A 10864-nucleotide genomic window follows, 5' to 3' on the forward strand; every position below is an offset into this window, starting at 1 on the left:
GAAACAATTCAAGCTTTCACCTTAGAGTACAGGTCCCCCCCAAATTTTTTTTAAGTGAAGAAAATACATTATGTATTTATCAATTACTGGGCAGGGGAAGGCTGAGATTAGTAATATAAGACCAAAAGAAGTAACAGACATGACAACACACAAACTAATAAATTATAAAAATTTAAACACAAGCACTCCACATTTTCAAAAGCAAACAGGAGTCCAATTTACAGAAAATAGTCTTAATGTAATATAGAGTTCCTACAAATCATACGAAAATCATTTAGTCCCAATACAGAAATACATAAAGGACATCAGCAGACTACTTTAAAAAGAGGAAATACTGCAACCCTGCCTGGGGCAGAAAGACATATCCCAAGAGGGCAGCACTAGGTTGACCAGGGCTCCAGCGAGGTCTGGAATACACGCATTCCCAGCCGAGTGCTCTGGCCAGCAGTCTTTCTTCCACTTATGGTAAGACTTTAGCTGTAGGGTTTTCTAGCTACTAGTCACACCACTGTTGGCCACTTTCCCAGGATACAGGGATGTTTACGATGCCTTTCACCAATGTCAGTCAATTTCCACCGTTTCCCAACTGAGTTGATGTTTACCCTCTGTTTCCTGCACTGCTCATTTGATAGTTTCTCCGACAGCCATAAAACTTGGATGTTTACGTCTAGCAGGATACCCTGCCTTTAAGATGGGTCAAACATTATCACTCAGAAACCATTTTTAATACATTACATGCCCAAATTTGTCACTAAAGCACAAAATAACTGGCAGAAAGAAAAGCAACATGCATTACACATTCAATTCAGTCTCTCAGAGCATTACGCAGAAAAGTGTCGCATCCTAAGCATGACACAGCAGTTCTCCCTGCCTGAGAGTTAACACTCAAGGCAGACACAGAGACACATTTGCACGTGCACACAACATGTACACAAACAATTTTTATTGAGGAGAAAGTCACATAACATAAAATTAACCATTTAAATGAACAATTCAGTGGCATTTAGTACATTCACAATATTGTCCACTTCTATCTAATTCACGGTAAAATGCATCAAAGCTGTGCAGAATATGTAAAGTAGACTATGTGTGGAAGAAATGCAAAATTTTACAAATGCAAGATAATTTATTATTTTTTTTTGGAGAATACTTAGTGCTTATAAGGATTAGCTAAAATGAGTACTCTCATACACTGATGATAACGTGTAAGTTGTATATAATTCATTAGCAAAATCAATTTAGCAAAAACATTTATCAACTGATTCAAAATGATATACACTAATTCAATTTCATCCTTGGGATATTATCCATTAAAAAAGCAATTTTAAAGGCAAACAAAGAAAGCTTTATACACAAAAGATGCTTGAAAAGTCTTATTAAAAATGAAGGAAGAAGGAGAGAAAAAAGAACATAGAAGCCAAATACCCCAAAGTGAGAGAACAGAACACACACATTCACAAGGCAGACTGTGTAGTCATTATTAAAGGTATCCATGAGGGCTTTGTAATAATATGGTAAATATATGCATCGTCTCAAGCTAAGTTTAAAAATTCAGACATATAATTTTACACATATATAGTACATTTTTACCTAAGCCAACTTTTTTTTTTTTTTTAACTGCATAGTGTTCCTGAAAGGAAAACAGCAAACTCTTCTAAGTCATTTTTCATATTGGGTTAGGGAGGGGGTGGTGGATGGAAACTCAAGTTCTGGTCTTGGCATCTATGGGGCAATTTGCTGACATTTATGGAGCACAGGCTCTCACTCAAAATGCCTGGCTTTGAATCCTGCCTCTGGCCCTGAATCCTAGATTTCTAGCTGTGTAACCTTGAACAGTTACTTATGCCTCTCTGTGGCTCAGTTTCTGCATCTGTAAAGTGGAGAGGATTACATGTGAAGTACTTAGTATAGTGCTGGACAAGTATTAAGTACTCAAGAAATGTTACTGGCGTTTTAACCATCTGCTATTCCCGTAACAGCCCAATGCAAATACAAGGTAGATCTTAAAGATTACACCTCTTAGAGACCATCTGAAGAGATCAACTCAAGTCTTTGAGCAGTCCTAACTTCAGTAGATGTTAAGGAGCTGGAAGTGTTTGTCGTGTATGAGTTTTATTCTCAGGTTCTTTCTATGGAATCAGGATGCTCTTTGGAGCACCTACTTTAAGCCTGGCATGCCTCACTGTGTGATCTTTTACTACGCTCCCCATCCCTTTTTCGGTATGACAGAAATGGGGGAAGACATCAACTGCATTTAATTTGACTACATTAAATTGAAGTCAATTTGGGGGAATCTAGAATGATACATACATTTTTCATTAATGGTAATAACACCATGTTACACAGTATGAGAAATACTTAACCATGAGTGGTCATTATCCAGATGTGATTACCAGCTGTGGCAAGATTTGACTAGGGTGTAGCCACCAGCAATCACCCACGGATATTCTTTTACTTGGATGCTTGTAACTCATTTGCCTGTCTGAAGCTCTTATCCAAGGGCAGAATGCAATTTTAAGACCAAATGGAATACAATAAATTATGGATTAAGAATTGGTACCTTTCTGGCATTTTCCTCCAGGGCAGCGGTGACAGCAAATAACTAACTGGTAAGTCAATAAAAATAACTTCAATGTGAGCAGTATCTGTGTACTCAACTGCCCAAGTTAAAATCCAGAAGGTATTATTCTTATATAGTTCTTTTATCTACTTTTCTTAGACCCATCTAATAAATAACCAAAAGGACCCCAATCCTCTCTGATGAGATTATGACATATAATAGACAAAAGGAAAAAACAGCTGCTATGATTAATTTTGCACAGTTGTACACAACATTTCTTACCAGGATCTCAAAATGTTTTACTGATATGATTTCTACTTTTGCAGCATAAAATAAAAAGAATAGAAATTCACTCATGTCTCTCTAGTTGTCCCTAACCATGACAGTGATACTAAGCAATGTGGCAGTAATCACACTAAGTTCTCAGAAGCTTCTCTAATAGGTAACTGTGTGATAGAAACAAGGTCTGCCTCCCGACACAAGTACAAAGCCATGTACAATAAATAGCGCCTAAAACAGCATGGATGAGTTCGCTATGTGCTCAATGAGTGCTAGTGACCCAGAAAAGCCAAAACCTAAACTTCACCAAAGACAGAAGCTGTTCCACACTTTAAACTCAAACACAGTATACTGGCGATCAAAGCAGGGATCCGCCACACTCTGCCCGGCAATATTTAAAACTATAGCAGTCTGCATTGTACAAAGACCTAAACACTTCTGAAGCTACTTTTTAGAACGTCATGGTAATAGAATAATGGAGTTTCACAATACAAGTGAAAGAATGATGTGGGTTTCCTTCTTTTTACTCTCTTAAATTTATGTATTATCGTTCCTTTAAGGAAACTGGTGCCATCAGAACATCCTTATTGAAAAATGTGTTGTAGGAGCATCCCTGAAGTCAATTAGAGTCAAACAAGTGCAAAGGAGGAGGACAGGAACCCACATGCCTTGTAAACAAAAGCACGTTCTTCTACACTGACTCAGCACCACTCTTGGGCTTAAGCATTGTCCATGAGTGTGTATGTGTCAGCAACAGATATAAACAGTGGAGAAAGAAAAGAAAAAGAAAAAAGAAAGTGTCCTAGGAACCTATTTCTATCATGCAACTCCTTTGCTCACAAACCAACAGTGGTGTCTTACTACCTGCTGAGTGAAGTCCACACCTAATTTCCAAAGACTTCTACAAACTAACCCCCAAGGCTAAGCTAGTGTGAGTCCTCCAAATGAAGTCCCCCAGCAATGCCCCCCACGCTCCATTCAGTCACTGTTCTCTCCCTGAAATAACAACAAAGATTTAGCCACCACTTTACAGAGCACCTTTCACTTTTTACTGTGGTCTCTGCCTCTATCTGTTATTCAATCTTAGTAGGCTTCCTAACCTAGCTCTATGCTATATCTGTCCTCCTGAGTGCACAGGTACATCTGTCCAAGTTGATTTCTCTGAACTCCTTCAGATTCAACCACCCAAATGAGTCTTTTTATTTCACTTCCGAAATATGGTTGCATGTGAGAACAGCTTACACCCTAAACAAACTATGTTATATTTCGGTATTCCTGCGTAGCTTGTCTCTGAACTATTCAATCCAATTGTTGATTCAAAGAAATGTCTATTGAATAAGGACAAATAGTGGGTGACAGACAGAGAAGCAGAGACACGAAGAGAGAAAAACTCACCCAGAAAGAGAGAGGGAAAAAAAGCAGAGACAAAAAGTACTTTAAGAGAAATGCTTTTATAAAGATATGAAAGAACTGTAAGTCCCAACTGCGTCGACTGCAGACTACATCACAAATCGCCTATGCCTGCACTAGACCACTGCCCAACCCAGTATGTCAAACACAGAGCTTTATGATGACTCATCGTAACATAAAGACATTCTGAATGTTCCCCTCCTTGGGCCTCCTGCCTAGCCCATTGTTAGCTTCTAAAAAATGATGCACACATTATCTTGTCTGAAACCTGATACAAAAGCTCACTCATCCTTTGAAAAACTAAAGGCAGATACCTACATACATAGGTTATAAAACAATCATCAAAACTAAGAGAGAAATCTCCTGGGCCAAAAACTCCCCTCTATGATCTGCCATAAATTTCCTAATTCTAAAAATATTATCAGATTATATGGAATATATAAGCTGTTGTTGTTTTTTTTAAGTTTATTTATTTATTTTTAAGAGACAGAGAGTGTGAGTGCACGTAAGCCGGGACAGGCAGAGAGGCAGACAGAATTCCAAGCACGCTCTGCACTGACAGCACAGACACCGATGCAGGGCTTGAACTCAAGAACTGAGATCATGACCTGAGTTGAAATCAAGAGGCAAGATGCTTAACCAACTAAGCCACCCAACTGCCCCTATAAGCCTGTTTATTTATTTTTTAAAAAGTGGATCATAAGCTGTTAACAAAATACCAATGTTATGCAGAAAACAAAAGGACAGTACTTTTAGCTCCAAGAGATTCTTATTGAGTTTTGGTTGAAACCCCTACCTGACATTAGAGTAGCCTCTATAATAGGTTCCTGGAGTCAAGGTAATTTCATCATCTGAAGCCACTTTTGTTGGGTACTTACTTTCCCCAAAGGTGAGGCTTCCTAGTCTGGAAGGCTAACATGACAGAGAAGGTTACTGAATGTTACATGAGACCACACGATCTTCTAGCTGTCTTTAAAAATGTGAAAGGATGCAAGAAGAGGTCTGGTTTTTTAGATCTACAACAGTTATCTCCTGAATCTTGGTCTTGTGCTTCCTCTAATATTAAAAATTAATTACAATCTGCAAATTCTTGCTCTGTTACCCTTGCTTCCTCTGCAGAAGGGATTAAGGATTAACTTCAATCTTGGTCTTAAAAGTGCAGAGAAATAAAGTAGCAACATCTACAATAGTCCGAGGTCAGGACTAACCTGTTTTCCTTGCGCACAGTCACTTTGTCTCCCCCAGGTATCAGCTTCTTCTGTTCAATCACTCCATAGCTTTCTCGACAAATCTACATTTAAGGGGGGAAAAAAAGAGATGTGTCAATTGTGTTCACCACTTATCTTTCTAGAATCCAAATGACTGCGAGAAGCTTTAGGAACAAATGTAGCTTAATCACTACTTATAATACAGAAAATTCTTGGGAAAAGAGAAAGAACCTGATTCAGAAAACATTGGCACCTTAAAAGATATCCTGTGTTTTAAGACATGCAGTGGCCAATAAATGCAATCAAAGAGAAAATGATATCAATTCTAGAAATCTATGTATCAAGAGTAAAGAGGATTAATGTTTCAGTAACTTTACACAGATGAATCATTCACTCATTTATTAAACATATTTACTCAATTCCTTTAACATTCAAGACACTATAACTAAAATAAAATCTGTTCAGAGGAGATCCTGAATTTATTCTTTGATTTGGAGAAAAACTAAATGTTAATTATGACTTGTGAGCACAAAGAAAGAGAATGCCACAATCAGAAGTAAACTGTGGAAATCCTTACCGTGAAATTGAGGCAGAAAGTCTCCTCAATATCTTCCCCAGGGTAATCTAAAAGTTCTTGAAGACTCCTAATCATAGAATAATGGAGAAATGAAAAGAGGCAAGTTAGATACTGCAACAGTGTTTCTACCTCAGTCATATATCCAGATTGTTTGCAAGGAAAAACTAAAAGAAGATTCTAGGACAAACATCAATCCAGACTGACAGAAAATTGTGTTACTTATACCTGAAAAAAAAAAATATGGCAGTAGACCTGTAAGACATTGATGAATTGTTCTCTTTTCCCACTGACATTTCTTACTGGATTTGTGAAGAAACGATGATGGATTTAGATCTGACATACCTGTGTTCATTTAACCCTGGTATTGCTTGGAAGTCCATATGAGAACATGGTACTGCAGTGGCCCTACAGAATGTCTTCATCCACATGTATTAGAATAACCTTCCATCATAAAAAAGCCACAAAGTCACCTTATCTACGTAGGAATCGTAATGGCTTACTTGTTAATGCAAGGGGCTCTGTATGGTAAAGACACGCTAGTGTCTGTCTTACTAAAGAACACAAACATGTACCCTGAAAACAAGAATATGTTTATGCCAGTAACGTTCACATCCTAGCTTTCAAGAGAATACATCCTTGTAACCAGACCTCATTCACACTTTCTTCTTTAGTGAGCTCCAAGTCTGACAATTCCATCAAGAGTGGCCCAGGAAGAAAATTCCTAGTGTGGAGTTTAAATCCACTCCCACTTAACCACCCAAAATCATTACTTGAAATCTATCCTTAGCCAGGCTGGCAAAGTATATAGCACACACTTCAACTACTCTCTAGCCTTTTCCTTCAGTTACCCCCTGCCAGGGTCTCCTCTACTATTTTTTTCAAACTCCTTCTAAAGTTTTCTCTTCCTCTCTGTGCACGCATCCCTCCTATCCTTTATGGTTTCTCAGTGGTAGTGTCCAACACAGGTGGTGTGGCAGTCTCATTTCCAGAGGGTACCTTAGAAATCACACTTCCTCTGTCTCCATCTTAAAATCAGTACTCTTTTCTAGAAAAGGGGATGTTCCTTCCTATTGAAGCCAAAAGGATTATACTGTTTACAAAAATCCAAAGAAACAAGTTTTTTAAAATATATGTGATCTTCTGCTAACTAAAATCAAGGCAGAAACACTCAGAAGAAAAGGGGTTTTAAAATCCAGAAAGAGAACAACAAAAAAATATGGTTCCAAAGGGTGCCTGAGTGGCTCAGATGGTTAAGAGTCCGGCTTTGGCTCAGGTCATGATCTCGCAATCTATGAGTTCAAGCCCCGCATCGGGCTCTATGCTGACAGCTCAGAGCCTGGAGCCTGCTTTGGATTCTGTGTCTCCCTCTCTCTCTGCTCCTGCCCCACGCATGCTCTGTCTCTCTCTCTCTCTCAAAAATAAATAAACATTAAAATGGGTATGTATATATATGGCATATATATACATACATATGGCTCCAGTACTCTGGAAAACAGTCTGGCAGTTCCTCAAAAGACTAAACACAGAGCTTCTATATGGCCCCAGTAATTCGACTCCTAGGTATACACCCAAGCAGAATGAAAACTTGCATCCACACAAAAACTTGTACAAGAATGTCCACAGTAGCATCATCCATGATAGCCAAAAAGTAGAAACAACACAAATTTCCATCAACTATTAACTAATGAACGGATAAACAAAACATGATATATATCCACGCAATGGAATATTACTTGCCAATAAAAGGCAATGAAGTACTGGCACATGTTATAACATGGATCAACCTTGAAAACATGCTGGGTTTGAAAGAATCCAGACACAAAGGACCATAGATTATATGATTCCATTTATATGAAATATTCAGAACAGGCAAATATACACAGACAGAAAGTTAGGTTAGTTCTTGTCTAGGGCTTGGGGATGAGAAGACGGGATGACAACTAAGGAGCACCAAGTTTCTCTTTCAGGTAATGAAAATATTCTACAACTGCAGTGATAGCTATACAATCTGAATATACTACAAGTCACTGAATTTATACTTTAAATAAGTACCATGGTATTTGAATTATATCTCAATTAAAAAACTTTTTAATGCTCCCTTTTCAATACTTTCTCCCTCTGTATTTCTGGACCATGACGAGTCTCTAAGTCTTTATTTTTTGTTCAGGATAAGGAAGGTTGGGATTATTTGGTACCCCTGGGCAACTATGACCTCCCTTTTCCTTTTTTCCCCTCTGCCCTTGGGGTGCCACCAGCAATGCTTCAAGCAAGGAGTGGTGCATCTGCGTCTTAAGAGTCTAGCCCTATGTCTTGATAAGCTCAAGCTTGTCCGTGAGGTATTTTCTTTTTTTTTTTTTTTTTTTTTTTTTAATTTTTTTTTTCAACGTTTTTTATTTATTTTTGGGACAGAGAGAGACAGAGCATGAACGGGGGAGGGGCAGAGAGAGAGGGAGACACAGAATTGGAAACAGGCTCCAGGCTCCGAGCCGTCAGCCCAGAGCCTGACGCGGGGCTGGAACTCACGGACCGCGAGATCGTGACCTGGCTGAAGTCGGACGCTTAACCGACTGCGCCACCCAGGCGCCCCGTCCGTGAGGTATTTTCAACCTTTAATCCTTGTGCCACAGGTAGCCAGAGCAATTCCCCACACCAATCTGCCTATCTTTTAGTTCTGTACCTTCCTTCAGTGGGTGACAGCTCCTTTAGATCCTCCAAGCCAGGCTTTACATTCAGTAACTTCTTATAGAGAGCCAATGGGAAGTGGAGATCAACCACTGTGGAGTTGTAGATAGCTAGTCCACAGGTTATGCCGATCAAGTGAAACCAGTTGTGCTCTACAAAACACTTTTCAATATGCATACAAATGTGTTAAAAAGAAAGGCAGTGCTTGCAGCCCTCCAAACACTCTGCCATTTACCTCAGAATACTTTCGGTATAAAAGAATAAAGACCCCATTAATATTTAGTTACCTTCTGAAGCAGAGAAACACCCTGACAAAAGTTCAATTATCCCACCAAAAAATTCAATGCAAAGAACATTAAGCATTTACAGCTCCATCTAGAGACAGAGACAATAGCATATAATCTTCTGAAGCAATGCTATCTGCTAGGACTTCGTGCAATGATGGAAACATTCTATTCCGTGCTATACAATACTGTAGCCACCAGCTACACCCACTGAACACTTGAAATGTGGCCAGCACAACTTTGAAAATAAATCTTAAATATTATTTAATTTTTTTTTAATGTTTATTTTTGAGAGAGAGACAGAGCACAAGCAGGGGAGGGGCAGAGAGAGAGAGGGAGACACAGAATCCAAAGCAGGCTCCAGGCTCTGGGCTGTCAGCACAGAGCCCGACACAGGGCTCGAACTCATAGACTGTTGAGATCATGACCTAAGCCGAAGTTGGATGCTTAACCAACTGAGCCACCCAGGCTCCCCATTACATATTATTTAATTTTAATAAAATAAAATTTAAATTTAAGTGGCCACGTGTGGGTAATAGTTACCTTTTTAGAACAGTGGAGATCTAGGGAGAAAACTCCAACAGGAAAAAGAACTAGGGATGCCTGGGTGGCTCAGTCAGTTAGCATCCAACTCTCGGTTTTGACTCAGGTCATGAACTCACAGTTCGTGGGTTCAAGTTCCGCATCAGGCTCTACACTGACAGCACAGAACCTAGCTGGGATTCTCTCTCTGCCCCTCCCCCACTTGTTCTGTCTCTCTCAAAATAAAAAAAGAAAAAAAGAAAAAAGAAAACAAGAACTAAATTATAGTCTGGTTAAAAACGGATGCCATTGAAAGTTTAGCTCTTCTACTGAATTTCCAAAAATACAGTGTGTGCATGTATCTGTAGAAGTACTCACACACATACATACCACTGTTATTATTAAGCTAAGACATATTTGACTACCACTTTCCACATGTCATAAAACCCATTTCTTTATCACACTGTGTTCTTTTTACCCTTCAAAGAGTAACAAAACCTGGGATCTTAACTACTAGAAAGGGAAATGGGGCTGATGAGTGACAAAACATGAGATCTTGGCAACAAGTGAAATATGAAGACTAGATACCCTATTGGATTGTTTAAATTATCTTTGTTATGCTCCCCTTGGCAAAGTCAGAAGTCAGGAGATCGGTCTGACCACAAAAAGAAAAGTTTAATTCAATCCATCTGTTTAACTGCAATATCACTAACTTACAGTATCTGAAAACCACAAGAGATTTGAATCCTGATAGTAGGTAAACATTCCGTAGATAGGATTCAAAAGTTCTTTTAACAGTAAAAGAAAGAACTCCTTTGTGACACCGCCAGCATCCACTGCTTCTTCGCCATCAAAGATTACCTTAAAATAATGAAAGCAGAATTAATACTTCAGGGAACTCTTTGATGTTTTATCTTTTTTTTTAAAAGCAAACTCCTTCCAAAGTCAGGACAAAGGAAGGGATATATAACAGACAATACATTGACACAATGAACACTGCAAGGTGTATCTACTTATTAGTAACAAGGCACTTACACACAAAATTTTTCCTAAGTACTCCAAGGGATACAAAGGAAGTCAGAAGTTTACCATATGTCCATGGAAAGTTTACCATCTATTTGGGGCAGTGAGGCAAATATAAAATAATCAATTGAGAACACATTTTATTTGCAAAGAGTCAAATATACTGAGAGGTAAATGTTCTGGCACACAGAGAAAAGCAATGATTAATTTGGATAAAGGAACACTTTCTGGAAAAAATCTTTCTCAGTGGGGCTCCTGCAGTAACTGATGCTTATGGAAGTGAGGAGGGCATTCTAAGGAAGCACAGACCTGGGTTCTG

At 38.8% G+C, this 10864-nt stretch overlaps 1 protein-coding gene across 3 annotated transcripts in view; it reads right to left on the minus strand.

Annotated features, from left to right (window-relative positions):
• The window catches only part of HERC3 (HECT and RLD domain containing E3 ubiquitin protein ligase 3), a 110962-nt gene that overhangs the window by 18273 nt on the left and 81825 nt on the right, over window positions 1–10864 (minus strand). For all 3 annotated transcript variants that reach the window (XM_042984202.1, XM_042984200.1, XM_042984201.1), the window contains 4 exons: window positions 10240–10383; window positions 8712–8878; window positions 6035–6101; window positions 5458–5540 (listed from right to left, as the gene is read on the minus strand). In XM_042984202.1, the coding sequence (XP_042840136.1) occupies window positions 5458–5540; window positions 6035–6101; window positions 8712–8878; window positions 10240–10383 (461 nt within the window). The remainder of the gene's footprint in view (window positions 1–5457; window positions 5541–6034; window positions 6102–8711; window positions 8879–10239; window positions 10384–10864) is intronic.

Source organism: Panthera tigris, chromosome B1 (genome assembly GCF_018350195.1).
Source record: "Panthera tigris isolate Pti1 chromosome B1, P.tigris_Pti1_mat1.1, whole genome shotgun sequence".
Lineage (NCBI taxonomy): Eukaryota > Metazoa > Chordata > Mammalia > Carnivora > Felidae > Panthera > Panthera tigris.